The 22108-nt window shown below is 40.4% G+C and overlaps 3 protein-coding genes across 4 annotated transcripts; 2 read left to right on the plus strand and 1 right to left on the minus strand.

Moving 5' to 3' along the window:
- The first annotated feature begins 342 nt into the window (after positions 1–342).
- LOC121179699 (neuritin-like) lies at positions 343–2719 on the plus strand. The gene is made up of 4 exons (XM_041034661.1): positions 343–374; positions 557–645; positions 1573–1726; positions 2456–2719. The coding sequence occupies exons 1-4, from the start codon at positions 343–345 to the stop codon at positions 2682–2684; spliced, it is 504 nt and encodes a 167-aa protein (XP_040890595.1). The 3' UTR covers positions 2685–2719.
- A 2389-nt stretch (positions 2720–5108) lies between these two features.
- sys1 (SYS1 golgi trafficking protein) lies at positions 5109–10243 on the minus strand. Of its 2 annotated transcripts, XM_041033987.1 has the most exons (4): positions 10101–10243; positions 8962–9213; positions 8803–8870; positions 5110–8543 (listed from the first exon to the last, which is right to left on the minus strand). In XM_041033987.1, exons 2-4 carry the CDS (start codon positions 9121–9123, stop codon positions 8303–8305), a joined length of 471 nt encoding a protein of 156 aa, XP_040889921.1. In that variant the 5' UTR covers positions 9124–9213; positions 10101–10243; the 3' UTR covers positions 5110–8302. The 2 variants fall into 2 exon arrangements, with proteins under 2 accessions (XP_040889922.1, XP_040889921.1); XM_041033988.1 differs by lacking the exon at positions 10101–10243 and having other exon boundaries at positions 5109–8543; positions 8962–10091.
- A 1051-nt stretch (positions 10244–11294) lies between these two features.
- LOC121179254 (peroxisomal succinyl-coenzyme A thioesterase-like) lies at positions 11295–17236 on the plus strand. Its single transcript, XM_041033985.1, has 12 exons — positions 11295–11353; positions 12777–12899; positions 13586–13795; positions 14308–14407; positions 14826–15016; positions 15104–15279; positions 15424–15540; positions 15670–15755; positions 15889–15982; positions 16117–16197; positions 16319–16454; positions 16595–17236. Exons 2-12 carry the CDS (start codon positions 12791–12793, stop codon positions 16693–16695), a joined length of 1401 nt encoding a protein of 466 aa, XP_040889919.1. The 5' UTR covers positions 11295–11353; positions 12777–12790; the 3' UTR covers positions 16696–17236.
- Positions 17237–22108: the final 4872 nt, after the last annotated feature.

Below are 22108 nucleotides of genomic sequence, written 5' to 3' on the forward strand. Positions count from 1 at the left end.
TTAAGACATTTTTACCAGTTAAAGGCATATCTGAGACACAATTATCCGTGTCTTAAAACATGTCTGAGAAGGGGATCTTTAAAACCAAATAGAATAGCAGCAGCTTTAGGATGCATGTGTAAGTATAGCCCACAGTAAGACTAAAACAGAGATCTATAAAGTACAATAAGCTGGCTGACTGGTGGAAAGCAGGGACACCTTGTTAGCCCCCCGTCCCGTGTTGTGTGGGAGTTACAGGAGGGTTGTACGGTGGTTCCTGCTCGGGGAGGTGAGAGCTGTCCGGTGCTGAGGGTGGTGGAGGAGGAGGAAGAGGAGGAGGAAGAGGAGGGGAGAGGTGGGGGGATGAGCTCAGCGCGCGCCGGGGGGCAGGTAACGTCAGCAGTCGGCCGGAGCAGGGAAAGACTGTGCATACACACCCACCAAGTGTTTATCGGCGCTTAATCGCTGACACACACCGACACACATTAAGAATGGGCAGCTAATCGGCCCCGTGTGACTCAGTGCCGCTTCTTTTTTTTTTTTTTTTTTTAATTCCGATCCACGAGTGCCTCGGCAGCATCCCGCGCCCTCCGCTCGGCTTGAAATGGGATGATATGGGATTTTTCATGTCGACGAAGATCGGAGGGATTCTTGCGTTTGCCTTGGGTAAGATATCTCCAGCTCCTCCGTGGTATCAGAAAATTGCCTTAGAACGATTTTATCTGCCTGCACCAGAAACTCTCTGCCCCTATTGTAATCTTCATCTATCTCCATCAGTTTTTTAATGATGGTTATGAGATCTGTGCCGTGGCCAGCTGCTTGTAGTATACCCATCGACCATAGATACTGGGTGTCTATACATAGGTGATAGTGTGCCAGCCTTTAGGCATGCAACATCCAAAAATAAAAAACCACAGATTGATTTATTTTTTTCTAAAGTGCCACTTTTACAAATATTTAGTGTTTAAATTTCTTGTTTTTCTCTTTAAAAATGTTCAACTGTCGATATGCTTTAGTGTTTAAATTGCACACAGCTCTGAACAGGGCACTGAACTCCATGTGGAAGAAACCTATGAGCTGCAGTGGTCAGGACTATTCTATGTGGTAACATCTGCTTCAGAGCCAGTCACCCACTGACATGTGTCCAAAGTGAACTTCAGATGACAGGACAGAAAAATCTTTTGTCTTTTAATTTGAAAATTAACACGGGAGCTAAAACACCAAATAATTACATTTATTTATGAAATTTTAAAAAAGAAGAAGAAGAAATTTAATGCAACATAAGTTTTGTCCAAAAGTTGCATTATCATGAGCAGTGTTTGAGGCTACTGTAGAGATGGCAGAGGAAGAGAAACCAGATTGAAATCATTTCACACTTAGGAAAAATACCAAATGGCCTGAAATCCTAAGCAGGGCTCCACAGAGTGAAAGCAGAGACTTGATAACTTTGCCTGCGCATTTGTCAGGAACATACTGGTTTTTATTGACTCATCTATCAAATTTGTCTAGTAAGGAAAATAGTTTAGGAAGGGCCAAACATCACAGATTTACAAAGTCTGGTCAAATAAGCTGCCACCTGTGTCTGTTTTGCAGTATTCCTGTCCCTCACAGTGTCAGGGGACTCAGCAGATGTGAAGTGTGAGAACATTTATAAGGACTTCTCTGACTGCGTCCTGGAGCTGGGAGACAGCATGGACAACTATCAGGAAAACGTGACCAGTGAGAGGGGAGTGGCAGCCGTGTGCAGGTGAGAATAACTCCTGGGTTACCACTGAGAGTGAACAGCATTTTTGTTATAAATACATAATTGAGTCTCTGTAGGTTTTATTTGTACCAAAATATAGAGATTAGTCCACCTTCAAATAGGGCAAGAACCACCACGACAGGTTGGAATAGAAACAGTCAAAAGCACTGATCTATAGCCCTGTGTATAAAATTGCCTTTCAGATCCGTTCATGTGAAATAGAGCATGATTGAGTGGAACAATATAGACAGATACAGCGTGAGATATGCATCTCCTGACAAAATACTGGAGAGAAAAAGAGAAGATGCCATAATCTCAGAGGGAGAACAGAGAAATGAATGGTACTGAGACACTGAGGCATTGTACTAAATAATTTATGACTTCGCTGCAGCAGTAATGAAATTCCAGGGTACGTTTTTTGTCATTGTTACTGAACGCACTCTACAACCCCAGCACAGTATATTGAAAACAAAGATTTGCACATAAGCCTTCTGTTGAAAATTGCCCATTTGCAATTTCATCTGTGATATTGTTTCACTCTCTGATGCAGTTGCCATGGTAATTAAAGCTCAGTTTGACTTACTTGAAGCCACCGTAGCCATCTGAGCGATAGATTATTGGCAAGCAAATTAATCCATGACAGCCACTGCATGTCTGCATGCTGTAGCCCGGATGAATTCTGACTGAAATGGCAGACGCAGTGTTGATCTGATGATCCTTTGTTTGCCACAGCCACTGGGAAGCTTTCCACACATGTGCCCTCACGGCGCTATCCGACTGTCAGGAGGAAGTCAGTTCCATCTGGGAGACGCTGAGGCAGGACTCCAGGAAGATGCGCTTCCAGGGAAGTCTGTTCGACCTGTGCAGCCCCAGCTCCGCTCCAAGCATACGTTCGCATCTCGCTGTCCTCACCCTGCCACTGATGTTGATCACGACTGGGCCCAGCTGGGCCTCTGTATAGATTGGGTAGCAGTGGGGGTGAGGGTGAGGAGATGGGAGAGGTAAAGAGGGCCTCAAATTCCCCACGGTTCAGTCCTCCCAAGTTCAAACTTAAAGCCAAGGATTAAAGAGAGACGAATGTTTTAATAAGGATTATTTTGACACAGAGCCACGGATGCCTGTGGCAAGCCAATCAATATTTGCTGTGATGAATAATGTTTGAAATCCTCTCAAATACTTCAGCTTGATCTTCCCTTATGTCTAGAAACTGGTGGAGTAGTGAGGAAAATTATATTTCTGCCAACTTATCAGTCGAGGCAGACTAAAGCAAACACTCCAAGTATTCTAGGGATTTCAGATACAATGTGACCAGAGTCAGATCAATGACGCCTGTGGCTCTGGGTTACCACTATACAAGGGGTGGACACAATACTTTTAAAACCTGTACAACATACAACAGTACAACAATCCTGCAATGAATACTATAGTTGTGAAGATTACAGTGTTCAGTTGTTCAACTTTGAGGTCCTTTCTAGACCTGAAGTACCAGTTTTCATTAAACTACAGTAATGTGTTCCTGTTATTGTGTCCACTCCCTGTACCACGTATTTTACGGTTTTATTATGATAGTTAAAAAATAGTTCAGCATTTTGTGAGTTTGCTGAGAAGACTGATACCACTCTCATGTCCGTACACTAAATGTGAAGCTAGCAGTCAGTTAGCTTAGTTTTGCACATGGCGTCTCCCAACCAGGAAATGTTACGGTACATAGCACTCTGTAAAACCACAACCTTTGCACAGATTGAACTAATGAGATTGAAAACGTTAATTAGTGAGTACGCAGATTTTGTTACTTTTGGACAAAGCTAGGCTAGCTGTTTTCCAGTCTTGTGCAAAGCTAAGCTAACCAGCTGCTGGCTGTTTCATAGTTAGTGTACAGACATGAGAGTAGTGTTGACTGTCACATCTAACTCTGCAAGAAAGCAAACAAGACATTTCTCAAAATTCCTTTAAGTAAGCTAAAGCGTATCTTATTACCAAAACACCAATTTTAATTGTGTTTGTAGAGTTTGTATAAATACAGCCAAGCCATCATGATGTTATTAGCTATTACGTTACAGGAAAACATTTAAATGGGTACTTCACCAAAAGTAACAGCAATATTTTCGCTCTTGGTCATTACAAAAATATTTTAATTAGTTGTTAACTTTCTGATCAGTGAAACTACCAAACCTAAAGGCCAAACTAGACTGTAATCTTGGAGAACTAATGACACCAAAGCTAAAACTAAACAACATTCAGATACACAACAGGTGAAATGCCCCTTTAATCTGTTTCAAATTGTAGTAATTGTTTGTGTAAGTGACAATCAAGCCACTTGTATGAAACTTTTGACCCTTTTTCCCCTACAACATTTTAGCCCACTGTGGCTGATGTTGCACGGCTGCTATAAAGACACCAAAAACAGACATCTGACACTTGGCATCACACTTTCACTCCTCCAGCTCCTCTCTCGCTCTCTCAGAGCCTCGCCCCATGCTTTGGTTTCAGTCTTACGCTCGATCATCAAACTCCTAACCTGTTGATGTTTGTGTGAATGTTCAGTGTTGTGTCACAAATTTCCGTTGTATCTTGTGTGAAAGTGCTCACCTGTAGTAAACTCAATATTAGTAGAACTGCACTTCAGATTACTTCAAGTATTTCAAGAATTTTCAAAGAAGATTCTGTATAAGTCAACCAATGCTATATTAAAAATTACCCAAATTAACATATTTTATATGTCATATATCACTGTATTAATTTAACTTTAACCATTTATAATAAATGTCTAATGAAGTCAAATTATATGTAATAGCAAAACTAACAGCTGCTGTAATACAAAGCATCAACAGTACCTTTAAAAAAAAAAAAATCCACTCAGTTGCTTTTGTATTTACTATTTTTTTCAATTAAAGATTTACCAAGTAATGCAGTCCATGATTATGCTATCAAACAAAACACAGATTCCAAACTGTGTTGCTCCATTTATCTGTTTCATGCTTTAATTGGTGTGATTTGTGAAACTTAGCCTTGAGTTTACACAAAACCCACAAATTTCAAAAGCATTAAAGAGGAAGAAAAGCGTGATGAATCTCGCTGACAGAAATAAGCTAATGGGTGCTACAGTTTGTAGCAATATAATTGGCGTCATTCTCACTCATTTGAATCATTAAGCAAATAAACCAAAAAAGATATCATTAGTCATGAAAATTTTAGTTATGAAATTAGCATGTAGGTTACTTTACAAAACTATTTTTGTAAAGAAACATTTTTACTTCAATACTGCAATAGTCACTGAGATTCAGAGCAAATCAAAAATTAATGAGCAATACCATTGATTTGTTTGTTTGTTTGTTTGTTTGTTTGTTTGTTTGTTTGTTTGTTTGTTTGTTTGTTTGTTTGTTTGTTTGTTTGTTTGTTTGTTTGTTTGTTTGTGTCACCATTCACACATTTCCTGTAATTTAGATAGGCCTAATAGACATCTTCAAAATATATTTTTGTCATCTATTTTGAATCATAAATGCATGACAATTATTGTGGCAGTTCTTCAAAAAAACACCCAGCCTGTTCATTTTAACTTGGACAAAGTGTACAGTGGTATTGATCTGTGCATGAACTTATGCTAGCTCCTCAGTGTATCAGCATCCTTTCTTATGCAGTCATTAGCCACCCATCCCTACCAAGATTACATTAGCATGTTTGTTCTAGTTGTTTCTATTTATTTAATAATTCACAAGTGGTAGCATAATGTCATCCATTGTGTGTCTGGTGGTGAGAAGACAAAACCAGTTGTGGTGTCCTCCAAGCATGAGCAATATGTACTGTAAGGTCACTTCGTAAAAGAGGACTCTTATCTCTTCATATGCTGTTGATGAAAGCATGAAAATGACTGTGTTATCATAAGCATTATACCATAAAAATGAACCCTAAAGTAAGTTTAGACATGGAAAGAACTTCTGAATGTAAAAACAAGTTCAGTATCCATGGGATTTTTTTTTCAACTTACTGATACACAAGCACACTATTTACAAGACTGTATAAAGCAATATATGGCAAAGTAATGTGTTTGTAATAATAAAGCACCATGTTTAAATTATACCGTGTGTGTGTGCATCACCTTCAGCAAAATAATGAATAGCAAAGATGTAGAAACACAAAGTGGTAAAATAGTGGAGCATTTAATCGATGCAGTAAGTCCTCTGCCGTACGACTCATTTACTAGCGAGTTTCTGTTTTTAGTCCACCCTGAAGCTAAGTGTTGGTAATTAGGATCGCAACCAGCATTTTTTTGCTCGTTAGTGCTCTCCCATCTGCTTCTTTCCACCTGGACACTTCCAGCAAAGGCAGTGGTGGGAGAAAATGAGGGATCAGGGCCCAGGGTGGAAAACCTTAGGAGTGCTACAGACACATTTGCAGTGTTCCCCTCATTAGAAGATCTATCTTTGACGTCTGAAACATAATGGCCAATTATTTTTTTTCACCTACACTTTCCTGACTGAGACATTTGTATCAATCAACCAAAACTGGTCATGTTTTATTAAACAGCATTTTCACAGAAGAACTTGCATTGTACCAAACGTTCTTGATGCTGGTGCAAACACTCCACATTAAATCTTCAGAGAGGAGACAAAAATATATATATGTACACTATGACTGTGATGTTTCCAGACAAGTCAGAGAATATAATTAACATGAATAGGTCCATCTCTCGAGTTCTCTGTATTTAAATACATTATAAAAGCTAAAGTTATGTTGAAGAATAAAAAGGAAGCATTGCATATGAAAACTTTCAGCACAGCCACTGTTAGTTGAGTAGTCATGAGTTTATATATAAATTAAAGGAACAGTTTGAAATTTTGGGATTTACTCTTATTTGCTTTCTTGCCTATGGGTAGAAACAAAGATCGATACCTACTCTCATGACTGTAAGGGAAATACAAAGATAAAGACAGAAGATGATTAGTTCAGCTCAGTGCAATGATTGAAAACAGGGGGAAGGGCTGGCCTGGCTCTGTGCAGGGGGTCACGCATTCTACCTACCAGCACCTCTAAAGCTAATTATCACTTAATATATCTCTTTTGTTTAATTCATAGAAAAATCACAGTGTCAAAACAATAAGTTGTGATGTGTCATTTTTACACTTCTGTTTTTGTACAGATTAACCAAAGAGAAATAACATGTTACACAGTGGTGAGGTGCTAGTAGTGGGGTTTTGTTTACCCCCTGCTCCCAGTGTCTGAGCTAAGCTAAGCTGACCAGCTTCATATTTCCTGTACAGACGTGAGTGGTATCAATCTTCTCATCTAATTCTAACAATAAAGCACATTTCCCAAAATGTCAACTAGTCCTTTAAATATTAACCCCTGCATGATAATGATGTACTTGTACTACACTTTAGAGACCTGATCTCAAAACAAGACACTGCATAGTCCTCACTATCATCGCACAGAATGAAAAGGTATATGAGCATGTGTTACAGGTGCTGTAATCATAATCTGTTAATTTGGACATGAGTTTTAAAAGCTGTCACCAAACGATAAAGCTGACATTGTTCCAAAAACCATCAGTGGTGCACATTTCAGGACTTTTCAAGTCATGTCCCCATAAACAGTGACAGTGTTTTTGGACACAGAGACACAGCCTGCTGTCAGAACGCAGCCGGTGGCTGAAAAACTGTCCCCCAAGTGGCCACCTTGTCTGCATAATAAAGAGAGGAAAACAAACAACACCAGCCGTGCAAAATGCTGTACAAGCTTGACAAGGAAAGCCTATGACGAGGAGTGTGAGACTGAATGTACAAACTTTAACCCGAGAGGGAAGAATAAGACTTATTTTATACCACTGACAGATTATGTGTTGAGATTATAAAGCAGAAATCTCTCTCCTACATTTGGGTTTACGCAATGATTGACTACTGTGTCTAAGACAACTACAGTACACCTTTCTGAATACTGAACTTGTTACCCAACATCTCACTTTTACATCCAGATACTGTACAAGAAAAAATATAAGGTAGAGACTGTGATAGGTAACTCTGCACACTGGCATCTCTATTTTTAAACCAAAATATCAGTATCCTGTAACACGATGGTCATTATGTTCGTTTGCCAAACCAGCATCAACAACACAATGCACCGAAAGAGGAAAAATGTCTAGCTTTGACATTTGTTGTGCTTTCTGTTTTGGCCTAAAGTTTCAATTTGTTATTTTCTATGGGTGTGAAAAGGGAAAAATACGGAAAACCTAAAATGTTTTAAAAAGAGGGAATGGATGCTCATCCTAATGTACTAAATTTTAACAAGAAAAAAAAGATCTATCTATAGTTGTTTCAGAGAAGGGTGTAAACTGATGCCTGCTCTCATAAACATTTCAATATGTATCTTACACAGTTAACAGCGTCCAACATTTAAAGGACAGCTATGAATAAATAAGTCAGTTCATCTGACGTATCACTTAAAGAGGAGATGCATGACAGTCCAACACATATGCTGATGGAGGTTCATGTTCCATTTCATTTAACAACAGCGGAAAAACCTCCTCTGAGCGAGCTCCTCAAGGGTTAACTGTCCACAGATTTTCACCATGGTGTCGACAAAAATTTACAGGTTAGACTTAGGTCCAGTATTGACTGGAATGGCCCTGAGCTCAGTCCGCATGCACAAGTACTCTCCAATAACAGCCATCAAGGCCATGCAGGCTACATTGACAAGCCACCAGGACAGGGCAGCTGGGAGATGAGCGTTATAGATCCAGCAGGCAATCATGTGGAAGAAGTGCACAGTGACCGTGAAGTCCAGGCACTGTTTCCCTCGACGGATGAAGAACCACAGACCAAGGGCACTATGGGAACAATGAGACAGAAAAGTTGTGTCATCAGTCACACTTATTTATGATTCAGATAAGATTCTTGTGAATGCAAAGGTACCTTTCTTAAGGTGAAAAAAGTTCAAGTCTTGCAACACAACAAATTTACTGATTTTTTTTTTTTATTAACAGTGTTTACTTCACTGCCAGGTGCTTGAACAAAAGCATTTTAGTAAGACGTGTCACAGCTCTCATTTCTTTGAATGTATAGAGAAAGACTGAAGAAATGACTTACCAGGTGAGAGAGTTCAAGATGAATGCCATCATTGAGAGCCTCCCTTGCATTGTTGCAAAGCCAAGGGCCTATCACAGCAGAGCAAAGATTTAAGCTCTGTTTCAGGAGTGTACAAATGTGACACATAAAACACACTCCACAGATTATAGTATAACTTACTTCGTAGCTGAAGATCTGGTTCAGTGACCGACTAGTTTGAACCAGACTGTCCACTCCAGCCAGCCACAGGCCCAAGAAGCCGTAGTAGATGCACTGCATCAACACAATCTGACACACAATGAGGACCGGGTCCCAGATGTAGCTACGGAAGTGACTGCCCATTGTGCACTGATGTTACATGTATAGGCCTAAAAGATGTTAACAACTGGCCCCAAATGTTACCAACCGGCCCATCCAGTGCGACCTGTGTGACTTCAAATCAGAAACACAAAAAGTTATTGAAAGGCATTAGTATTTTCATGTTGTGGTTTTCTAATTTTAGCCCAACAGCTTTGTTACACACAAACAGGACAGTTACTTTTTGAACCTGTGCATAGTTTAAGATAAGATAGACCTTTATTAGTCCCACAATGGGGAAATTGCATCCGTCACAGCAGCAAAGAGACACCAGGCACCCAGAATATACAAAAAAAATCAAAACTATAAAGACTTAAGATTTACGGTAGAAAATAAATACACAATTAGTCCTTAATTACCTTTTCCCCTTAGTAATCAATCAGTCACTGTTATTAAGGCAGAAAGAGAATTTATGGTGTTTTAAAGACAAAAGATGTTCACACCAAATACTGATAACAATATATTGACAATGGCTTAATATCAGCTGATATATCAGCTGGATATATGGCTGATTTATTGGTTCAGTACTGTTTAGTACACAGGAAAAGCATGTGTTGTCTAAATCAAAACGAAGACAACAAGAAACCCTGCGACTGGTTACTTCTGAAAGTTATTAGTAAATACAATACAAAAACACTCATACCTAATTTTATTTAATTCAATTTATCATAAGAAGCAGACTAACCGAGCACACAGCTAGCTCACTGTCCACCAACATACACAACAACGATTAGCTAAAGCTAACACTAATCAGGCACACCGTGTTAGCATTGCTTTGTGGGTCATCAAATTACCCAAACCCGCAATGACATTCATAGCACATAAACATAAAATCCAAGTGAACACGGGCAATTAACCGTGAGTGTAAACGAAGTTAGCGGTACAACAACACGGATGATGGCCAACAGGTTGTAGCGTGTTAGCATAGCATAGCATACAACACGGAGACAGATGATACATACCTGACTACTGAAATAAAAAGATTTCAGGGCGCTGTACCGACGACAATCCTCTCGTATGCTTACTTAAAACTACACCGCCATCACACTAGGCCTTGTTGTAGTCGACTGATTAAACCTTGGTTGACAACACGGAAGTCGTGGTGGTGGACCCGGAAAGAAAACTTAACAACTAACGCTGTACTTTCAACGTAAAATATCTCAAATGTTTGACTGAGACTCTCCGTGCCAGTTTGTCTGCTAAATCACTTCCCTGTAAACAACCGAGGGAAATATGTCACATAATCTATTATATAATAGCTACATTTATGCTATCAACGATACAGTCGCAGTATTCATCTTGAAACAAGTAAAACGTTTTTGTTTTTTTTTTACAAGATCGACATTTATTTTGAAATTCTATAAAGGTTACCTTCCAAGTGGTTTTAACAGTAGCTTCAAATTGCTTTGGTAAAACACAATTTTGTGACATATAGACAAAGACATAAAACCGAAGTCAGATAATGATGAGTAAGTTGTGAACCTAAATATAAGAGGAAGATAACTTGTTTGTCCTCTAAGGGTGTTTTCAAAAAGATTTAAATAATGCTTTAGGAATCTGTTGATTTTCATTGAGCAAAAGAATTAAGAAAATAATTCTTTTTAAAATTTAATTTAATTTAATTTACTAAAAGGGAAGGAGAAAATTTGGTAAGGAACCAAATGCTTGTGGAAAAAAATGCCAAATAAAACAAGGACAGGAATTTTACTAAACTGAACTCATACTCTCATACTGTCATAACAAACGGTAATGTTTTTCTCGATATATTAGAATATTTAGAATTAGAATATCAATCTATCTATGCATAAGGTACGTTTTTCCCATAAAAAGTTAATATGAAATGGGCTGAATCCTTGTTCATCAAAACTGAGCGATTATTGGTGAGCCATTATTATAATACCTCATTCCATAATAAAAGTAAATTTTAAAAAATAGGAAGAATAATTTCCAAGCATGAGTGGTTGATGAAACTTACAGGAAGCTCGTAAGTAAGTTATGTAGCTATAATAAGAAAAAAAAAATGGTTCAATCAAAACTACGATCCATGACGAAAAACATAGCGGGCGCAGTGAGGAAGCTCAGCCACATCCGGCGCACACGGCGTAAACCCAAACCCCTCCCTCTTTGTCTCTGATCTAACTTCCACATCCTCCAGCTACAGTTTCTCTCTCTCTCCAGCACAAACTTCCTCTGCCATCTAGGGGGTCTCCCAGTGGTAAGATATCTTTGTAAACACGAGCCGAACTTGATTCACTGCAGCGCAAAGAGCGTTTTAAACCTCACACTTACCGTTTCTCTGCGTGTGAAAACAGAAAAATATGGACATTTCAGATTTGAAGGACGTGTGTTTGCGCAGGTTTTACTAGTAAAACGCCCCCTCAAAAACAAATTTTCTTGCTTAAATAAACCTCAGACAATTCCTCAAATCAAATTACATGAAATTACAAAATAATATAAGGAGCTGCTTTCAGCCAAAAAGACTAAAACTGAACGTCAGACATGGCTGGTGCTCAGTGTTGTCTTTTTAACTAAATTCTTCAGGCCAGTTTGTAGTCTCTCTGTGCAGGTCTGTACAGGTATTTGGAATTCATAGGTGAGTGAGCTCATTCACGTGTGTCTTGCACTAAAAGGTAACTACTGGTCATAGTGTTGACTGAATACCTACTGGTCTTTTCTATTTTTAGTTCACTTTTAGTTTATTTAAATTACCATCAGTTGTAGTAGTATGGTAAGTTCAGGTTCACGACTTCTGTTTTATTAATTTATTGGTAGAGAAAGTGTTGAGAAAAGCACGCACTGAGAGCTTTCTTAGGAACACCTGTACACCTGTTTATTCATGCATCCAATCATGTGGCAGCAGTGTAATGTTTAAAATCATGCAGATGCAGGTCGGGAGCTTCAGTTAATGTTCAGTACAAACATCACAATGGCCTGAATGAAAAATGCAGCTCTGGGATGGGGCAATTCCCTTTAGGCTAGAACAGAAATCTGAGGCTGAAAAAATGACAGTTGAAGACTGGAAAAATGTTGCATGAGCTGATGAATCTGGATTTCTGCATAGGCATGCTAAGTTAGGGTCAGAATTCACCATTAATCACATGAATCCATTGACCCCACTTGTCTTGTGTCAATAGTCCAGACCGGCGGTGGTGGCGTAATGGTGTAGGGAATGTTTTCTTGACACACTCGGAGATCCTTAATAATAATCAGTCATGGTTTGAATGTCACAGTCTATCTGAGTAACTTGTGTAGTTTTGGTTAGGAACCCAGAACTCATTGTAAAAATACACTTAATTTTAACTGGCATTAACAGGTTGTATTTGACAGATTCAAACTCGCAGGCAAACTGGAAAAAGCCACATTTTTCAGCAGTTAACCAGTGAGAAAGCCACATGTTATAACTATTTTCTGACACAATACTGAACTGGGCAGTTCTGTAGGACAAAGGTCCCAGGTTAATTTCTAACAGAATAGCAGGTCTTAGCCAGACTAATCTTACAGATAGTGCAGTTTACTCCTGGATCAGTTAAGGTTTAATATTTAACTGGGTGGGAACAATCCACATCTATTTACCCAGTAAATAGATGTGGAGGTCTATTGTGTTTTAATGTTTGATCCTCACTCCTTTCTCTTTGTAGAGAGACACACCAAAATGCTGAGATCACACATGAGTGTAACAACAATACAGCAGCTCATGGAACTGAAGATAATACCATGCCTCAGTTTACACAGGAAACTGGCATGTTTGCCTCATGCACTGGGTACGAAAGTAGTTTGTTCTTTGTTGTGTTTTGCAAATCAGGTATTTGGAAAGCTTCCCTCTCAGTTAAGCAGTAAATTCTTTCACCCTGAGAAAATCTGCCTCTAAATACTGCATGTTTGCTGTTCTTAACATAAAGGTCTGCTTGTGTTGTTTGTGATCATCTGAGATTTTATGTATTTGTTTTTGTGTGAAATAATCACAAAACATTTTTTAGAAATGATGCAAAACGCAGCGTTCATTTTCATCTTAATGTTGAGACTGAAGTACTTGTCTGTAAATGTATTCCTGGACTGGTCCATGACTATTTAGTTGATATGCTGCTATGCCCCTGTGTTATTACCAGCTGCGACAACGTGGCTGATGTTGTTTTTACCTTGTGAGTCTGTGCGTGTGTGGCTTTGTAATTCCTCCACCAAGAACCATGTACGCCACCTCTCTCTGTTTGTAAGTGAGCAACTCACAAACCTGCTGTTGTGGTTCGCTATTAATTGTTAGTGATTTGAATCTGAGCTCCTCCACGTCAAAGTGGAGACAATATAAATTTGAAGTCAGTCTACTACTTAGCCTTCAGATACATGAGTGCTTTTACAGTAAAGATTTGAAATACACTCTCATCTACAGCACCACTCAGAGTTTCTTTGGTAATATTTAAAAGTTGATGTGTGTTTTTCTTTCCACCTGAAGGTGCAGTTCGGTGGTGGAGCAGCTACAGACCAGCCCCTGTGTTGACAGCTACTCCGGTTCGTGCCCTCATAGATGAAAAGACCAGCATTAAAGGGCGTTTCCTGCCCCCGCACTGTCCAGTTACAGTGTGTGCACGAATGCATAGTGAGGATGGCGACCTGTGGGAGGCGTTCGCCCATTATAATACAAAAGAAGATGGCACTGTCAACTGTGAGTCACACTGAGGTTTGCAGCACAGCATGTTCACTGTTGCATTATATATAATGCTTATGTAACAACGTAATTGCACAAAACATGACACGCCAACATATTTATATAAGATATTAAGAAAACACAATAGTCAGATGTGAAAAAATGGGTCCTATTAATGTTGGAAATCACCACAATTAGTGTGAGATTCAAACTGAATTTTATTACATTTTTTGCAGGTAGTTCAGTCTCATATTCTTAACCCCCCTTTAACAAAGCCCACACAGTTACTACACACTAAAGCTGATTTGGAACACTAATAGAGCAGTTAAGCAAAGAAAGTGTTAGTTTGTAAAGTTGCAATTAAATTATGGTTGTAAAAAAAAAAAAAGTTTGTTTTAAGTTACAAGTTAGTATTTGATCTGGTTATTGTGGAGGCCAGTTTTAGAAATCAGATAATGTTAACCATTACAAAATAGTTCAGTAAGTTTTGGTAATCATTTCGCCTCTATGTCCTTTTCTCCCTCTCACAGTGAGTAGAGATCATTCAGTCGGAGGTTCATATTTGGGCTGTGAGCCCATGGGACTATTCTGGGGACTGCAGCCGGCTCCTGGAGCAAGAGAGGGTTTGAGGCAGGTGATACAAACAAGCTCACCGAGAGCTACAGAAAATAAACCCAAACCCAAAGGTCTGTGTTGTTATGCACCTCTGGCAGGACTGCATAGCTCATTTTAAAGTTTCCACACACCTCCTAATAATATACTACAACCACTGACTGCAACCCAGAAGTGTAACTCCCTCCATCCCCCCAGGATCCACGCATGTTAGACTTTTGAGTCATTTGAATTTACTGTGGTTCTCCAATCAGTATTCATGTTAATTTAATTGTTCTGTCTCATTTACGTAACTGTCATGTTCACAAAAAAAATTGGCTGTAAGTGTTACAGGAGCACAGGCACAGGCCGTTGAACTCAAATGCTTGTTATTGCTTCAATAAATCATTACGGGTTGATGAAAGTTTCCTGTCTAAGTTGTGCTTTTGTCCCACAGATTGAGGAAGAAAAACGTGGAGACTCCATACGTAGTGCACATGTCCTTACTGGAGGGACACGTGTCACCCAGTGAGGGACAGAGCAATGAGCTGGCTGCTGTAACTACTGAGCGCTGGTACATAGCACCAGGCGTGAGGAGAAGAGAGATTCGTCAGAATGGAGTTGTGGGGACGTTGTTCCTACCCCCTGGTAAGAATTTTAAGATAGCCATGGAGAGGTGGTGGGTGGTAGCTGTGTCCTCTGTACTGATGTGTCTGCTGTACTGATTTCTTGCAGGTCCGGGCCCATTTCCAGCCATTTTGGACCTGTGGGGAATGGGCGGAGGACTGATAGAGTACCGCTCTGCCCTGTTTGCATCCAGAGGCTATGCCAGCCTGTCGCTTGCCTACATCGGGCACAAAGAATTACCGGGCCCACAAAACAGTGTCAATGTTGGTGATTCATATTTCAAGGTAGAATAAGATGCAAACTTTACTTTATGCTATGATATATTAATTTCTTTCACATTTTTGTTTCCTGCACGCTTCTCTGTTAAAAAAAAAACCCTCACAGTTACTAATTATTTTTTCATTTCCACAAAATATCCCATTTGTTAGTCAGCCTTCCACCTGCTTCAAGATCATCGTCAGGTCTGTGCCGACAGAATTGGGATCGTCGGCCTGTCGTTTGGAACCTACCTAACTCTTCGAATTGCCACTCAGACTGGTGTCAAAGTACGTCACAAAGTCCAGTGTCTGTTGTCTGTCCTTCAGTCTACAGCTAGATCAATACATGGCTCGTACAATAGATAGAAATATAGAAGTTCTTGGATTTTGACTAAATTTTCATGTTCCCCTCTCCAGCCATCCTGTTTGATTTGTATCAATGGGCCAGTAGGAAGTACCGTGAAGCTCTCAGATGCAGACGGCAGGACAGGACACTTTGAAGGGTAAATTGGCTGATAGGGTCTAGTGTCATACTTCCTTACTTACTACTTAAGTCTATAGCCCAAAATACTGTTTGTAGTCTTATAGACTAAAAGACAAAATGAGTTGTGGTTTTCTGTTCACTCCTCCTTTTAGTGACCAGAAATACTGGACGTATGATGATCAAGGCCATGTCAGTTTCAGAGACATCTCCTTGCCTGCTAACCTTTCCCCAGAGAGCAAAGTGAAGGTAATGTGAAAGACTTTACAGCGTCTCTGCCATCAGAGACCAGCACCACCACACATATTCACACATGTATTCAAGCGATGTGTTTTATATCAATTTTGCAAAAAATCTGCTCCAGGGTTATTGTGTTTTTGCAGCTTGAGAACCTCGCCTGCCCATTAATGTACATAGTTGGAGAAGACGACCTGAGCTGTCGGAGCATAGAGAATGCAAACGTGGTATACTGTCTAATTTTACTTATTATTGTTATTTTATTCTTATTTATGTTTTTATTTTATTCATTTGAAGAGTTAATTGGGTGAGTTTGTTGTTTTATAACACTGAGTTATGTGTCATCAGATCGAAGAGACCCTGAGGGCTACGAATAAATCTCACTTGTTCACTCGTTTGTCATACCCCGGTGCTGGTCACCTGATTGAGCCGCCTTACTCTCCAAATTCAAGAACGTCCCTGTGGAGCGTCAAACCACAGAAACGTGAGCCCTAACCCAGAGCTGCATTTTTCAATTTTTCACTCAACTGTCAGACTCTTGATAACAATATTAAGTATGAGCTGTGATGAATGGAGGAATGGTAACTGTAATTCTGACATGTTTTTGTTTTTTCGCTTCTGCAGTGATCACTCTGTGGGGAGGTCATCTTGCAGCCCACGCTGCTGCCCAGGAAGATGCCTGGAAGAAGATCCTGGATTTTATGGAAAACAATCTGAGACGCTGAAATCTGTGGTGAAGTGGTCTTTTGAGAAAAAGAAGAACTGGGCTCCTTTTCAGTGTAAAGGACCTCTTAAAACTCCCACACAGCTCCTTCAGACTCTCACAATCTCACTGTCATATTTAACAGGCTACAGATTCTCCACAAGGGGGAACCGTTTGGTCATCATAAGAACAATTCAGCACCTGCCAGCCTACATCATCAGAAGGAAAGTCCTTAGCAGCAGTTTATATCTATTTGCAGCTGTGACACTCAACAAGTACTTTAAGCGTCAAAAAAAAAAACAAAAAACTGTTGCACTCCTTGCCTATAGATGCGACACTTTACATGTCTACAAACTGCAGAGCCAAAATGCTGGTCTTGCTACTTTTCTTGCCAAACTGCTTACTTTATGCAACAAACCTTTTTTTAATACCAAACAAAACACGTAACAATGATCCGCCATCCAAGTGGTTAAAAATCCACTCACACATATCTGATGTGCACTAATCATTCAGTCCTTTAAAAAAAAAAATCAGACACTCTGTTCCTGTGTTCCTCTTTTTTTTTAATGAGTAATTAGTAAATATACTAACTACTTGTTATGGGAATTTGGGGGCGAAGAGTTCATGGCATGCTGAGGTGACCATGGCGATGAGGGTGATGAATTCTTTGAAGTCGATCTCCAGGTCTCTGTTCTGATCAAGGTCCGCGAAGAGCTCATCCAGAGTTTCGTTCTCTTGGATTTTCTGTTCAGCAGAAAAAAAATTGAATTAAAGTAAATTTAACAAGGCTAAAAAATCTGTGGCAGCACCCATGATGTTATGAGGCTGAAATGTTCATTACACAACAGAAAATAAGAAATTTGTTTACATGCTGTGTTTGGAGTCAGCGAAGATCTCCGACCAAAGCAAATTAAAGTGTAAACTTAAGAATCATCATCATAGAGACGTTGAATGTCTGATGCCAGATCTCTCGTCATGATATTTCCCTTCAGGCCGACAACTGACTGACAGGTTCACCAACCAAAATCGATATCCCTTGCATAGCAGCGCATTCTTTAACAGCATAACTAAATATCTAATTTACAAAAACACACATTTTATTTGTGGCCCACTGACTTCAATGTAGACACGAAGAAAGCACATGCTTAAGAGTCCTTTATCTGCAAGTAGCTGTTATGAGTTATTACAAGCATTATACCGTAAAATGCCGTCAAAAACCTCCGTAGCTTACCATTATAAAATGACTCATCTCGTTGTTGATAAGTGCTTTAAGCTCAGCTTTTCTCAGCTTGCACTTGTGACCCGAGTATTTGTGGAAAACTTGGATGATAGTGGCCATGCCACTCTCCAGTTCTGACATACTCTCCTTTGAGGCCTGCAGAAAACAGTTTAAATCAGCTCCCAAAACGCAATCATAGATTTTACTCCCACATGTGGATGTTATAATAGAGATGATTATTTTTCTGTATGTTTTTCTACATGAAAAATACATTGTAACCTATCTAGTATCTATCTAGGAAAAGTTTTCAAATTTATGAAAATAAACTGGTTTCTTCAACCTTACAGTCTTCCTTACCTCCATCTGAAGGATCTCCTCTGTCTTGTGAGGATTCTAAGTGCGACTGACGGCGTATCCAGCAGTGCACTGTCTGCCTCGCCCAGTTCACTGTGGACAGTAAACTATATTGATCAACCACTTCCACTTACATCTGCCGTGCACTGTGTAATGTACGACTAATGGAAATTAGTGGTCAGAGATTTGACCAAAACCATTTGCTCTTAAGATGTGTCATCAAGTTTCTCCATTTCATCTAGTGTGTGTGTGTGTGTGTGTGTGCGCGCATGCACTTGTGTTTGAGGCTGAATATGAACTGAGTAACGGATGCATTTACACTTTCATTTTTGCCCAGTGGTCTGTTCATGCTACAAACTGTGTGTATGGAGTCCTGCAAACTTTATTGGATTCTGGATTTGTTCCAGATAATGTCCAAACAATTCAGTGTACAGTTTGTTATCATTAACAACTATGGTTCTAGGTAACTGAAAATATGCAAAATGGTTACAGAATGAAATGTTTGCATCTGATGCATTTTCATTTACAACACTTCTATGGGCTCAATTAAGGGGCAGTAATAACTGAGCTTGTGAAATAATGTTTGGGAATAATTTCAAAGCCTATGGTTGTATGTCACCCTTTGATAAACCTGTGAAATAAATCTGCATGAAAAATTAAAGTTTGTGTATCTGCAGACACGATTCATAGTTGAAGAAAAACATTTTTTTTCTAAGTGCAGTAATTATATCACTATGTACTTTTACACCAAGAAACTGAGAAAAAGGAAGAAATTGTGTTAAACTCAGAACTCTCTGTAAGTGACACTGACGTTACTCAGGCACACAAAATGTAAGCTATTAATATGAATTTTTGCACTTTTTGACTGTTAAATAATTACAAACACTTTTGTGAGCCCATACAAAAAAAGAGAATTAACATTATTTATCACAGAGGACATACAGCTTCTGTAATATGCCTCCAAAATTGCTAATAGCAATCAACAGTGTGTTTGTAGTACACAGATTTACAGACTGTCAACATGGAGCAGGGCAAACAACCTGCTCCTAAACACCTCAAAAACCAAAGAGCTCATCATAGACTTCAGGAGAAAGAAAACAGAGATCCCACCTTTAACCATCAATGGGGACTGTGTGGAGAGGGTGGCAGACTTCCGCTTCCTGGGTGTCCACATAGAGGAGAGTCTATCCTGGAGCGTGAACACCTCTGAGCTGCTGAAAAAGGCCCAGCAGAGACTGTACTTCCTGAGGATACTCAGGAGGAATAACATCACACAAAGACTGCTGGTGTCCTTTTATCGTGCCTCCATTGAGAGCATACTAACATACTGCATGTGTATATGGTACACCAGCTGCACAGCGGCTCAGAGGAAAGCACTCCAGAGGGTCATCAACACTGCCCAAAAGATAGTCGGCTGCCCTCTCCCCACACTGGAAGAACTACACACTTCTCGCTGTTTGAAAAAAGCACAGAACATTATAAAGGACACCCACCATCCCGGTCACTTCCTGTTTGAACTATTGCCTTCAGGCAGAAGGTACAGGTCAATAAATGCAAGGACAAACAGACTCAAACACAGTTTTTATCCAACCGCAATAACAACCCTCAATACTGCAAAAAAATAATATGCAATACTCTGTTTTTAGGCAATGATTTGGTGCGTATGACTACGTGTGTATGTCTGTTATGTATGCTGCTAATGTTACTATATGTTCTATATGTTTTATTTATTTATTCTTTTTAATATTTTTCTTAATGCACTGACTGGAGAGCACTTTAAATTTCGTTGTACCTGTGACAATGACAATAAAGATCTATTCTATTCTATTCTAAAGAGATACTAGGGATTTACTTGTGCTTCTCTAAATAGGTAAAATATGTGATTTAAGCATCACTGAAAAAAAATATGATTATAATAAATCCACAGTCAAAGCAAGATGCTCTCTCAATAAATGTCATATACACACTGTACATCTGCACAACATGCACAACAGAGAAAAGACAGTTTCTTTTATAATCTCTAGATGTGATTACAGGGGCTTAATTTCTAAACCTAGTTATTACATTTGTGGTAAATATGGGTTGGAAGTGTATTTCCTGAGACCCACCCTTCTGGTTCCTGGGAACGTTGTGGACTCATATTATATACAAATGAGAGCCAAATCAACTTCCCACATATATGGAGGTTAATTTATCATGTTATGATGCCGCTCCCCGCTCATGATTACATCATGAGGCGGGGGGGGGGGGGTAGTGTAGTCCTCCCTGAAGGCAGGAGGCTGAAGTGGGGTGTGAGTTGTCCTCCACAATGTTGATGGCTCTGCGGGTGAGACGTGTGTTATAAATGTCTGTGAGGGGCAACAGAGGGACACTGATGATATTGCTGGCTGCATTCACTATGCGTTGCAGTGTCTTTCAGCAGGAGGCAGTGCAGCCTCTGTACCACACAGTGATGATGCTCTCAATGGTGCCCCGGTAGAAAGAGCACATGATGGGAGGTGGGACATGGGCTCTTCTCAGTTTGCGGAGGAAGTAGAGGCGTTTTTGAGCTTTCTTGGCCAGCTGTGTTGTGTTTATTGACCAGGAGAAGTCCTCAGAAATGTAAACCCCCAGGAACTTGGTGCTGTTCACCTTCTCCACTGCAGTGCCGTCGATGGTCAGTGGGAGAAGGCCTTCTCCTGAAGTCGATAACCATCTCTTTGGTCTTCCCCACGTTGAGGAAGAGGTTGTTTTCCTTACGCCACTGGACCAGTTGGCTCACCTCACTCCTGTAGTTTGCCTCATCCTGGTTGGTGATGAGGCCCACCACGGTCGTGTCGTCCGCAAACTTGATGATGTGGTTGGTGTTGTGGCTGGGTACACAGTCGTGAGTCAGCAGGGTGAAGAGTAGCGGGCTGAGTACACAACCTTGTGGAACCCCTGTGCTCAGCATGATGGTCCTGGAGGTTTTGCTGCCAGCCCTTACCTTTTGTGGTCTCTCTGATAAAAAGTCCAGCACCCAGTTACACAGAGAGGTCTTGACTCCCAGGCATCCCAATTTGTGTGTTAGCTGCTGGGGGATGATTGTATTAAATGCTGAGCTAAAATCTAGAAACAGCATTCGCACATAAGAGTCTTTGGAGTCAAGGTGGGTGAGGGCTGGGTGGAGTGCGGCTGCAATGGCATCCTCGGTAGACCTGTTGGTCCTGTATGCAAACTGAAATGGGTCATGGGTGGGGGGTGGGGGGGGGGGGGGGGGGGGGGGGGGTTTGATGTTCTGCATCACCAGCCGCTCGAAGCACTTCATTATGATGGGTGTCAGTGCTACGGGCCGGTAGTCATTGTGGCTGGACAGGTGTGGTTTCTTTGGTACAGGTATTATTGTGGTGGCCTTGAAACACTTGGAGGCGACCGCTTGGCTCAGGGAGATGTTGAAAATGTCAGTTAAGACATCCTTGAGCTCCTCAGCACAGTCCTTTAGGACCCGACCAGGTATGTTGTCCGGTCCAGCTGCCTTGCGTGGGTTGATCCTAGAGAGGACCTTCCTCACGCTGGCTGAAGATAAGGACACAGCCTGCTCGTCCGGAGGAGGTGATGATTTCTGTGCTGGTGTGGTGTTCTGTGTCTCAAAGCGCCCTAAGAAGTCGTTGAGGCTGTTACTGATGAGATGTCACTGTCACAGGTTTGTGGGGGGGTTGTAGTCAGTGAGGGTTCGGATGCCTCTCCACAGGCTTTGTGTGTCCCTGGTGTTACTGAAGTGGCTGGTTATTTTCTTGCTGTATTGTTGTTTTGCTACTTTGATTCCACGGGACAGGTTGGCTCTGGCTGTTGCTAGCCCTGCAGCGTCCCCAGCCCTGAAGGCTGTGTCCCGAGCCCTCAGGAG

Source organism: Toxotes jaculatrix, chromosome 3 (genome assembly GCF_017976425.1).
Source record: "Toxotes jaculatrix isolate fToxJac2 chromosome 3, fToxJac2.pri, whole genome shotgun sequence".
NCBI lineage: Eukaryota > Metazoa > Chordata > Actinopteri > Toxotidae > Toxotes > Toxotes jaculatrix.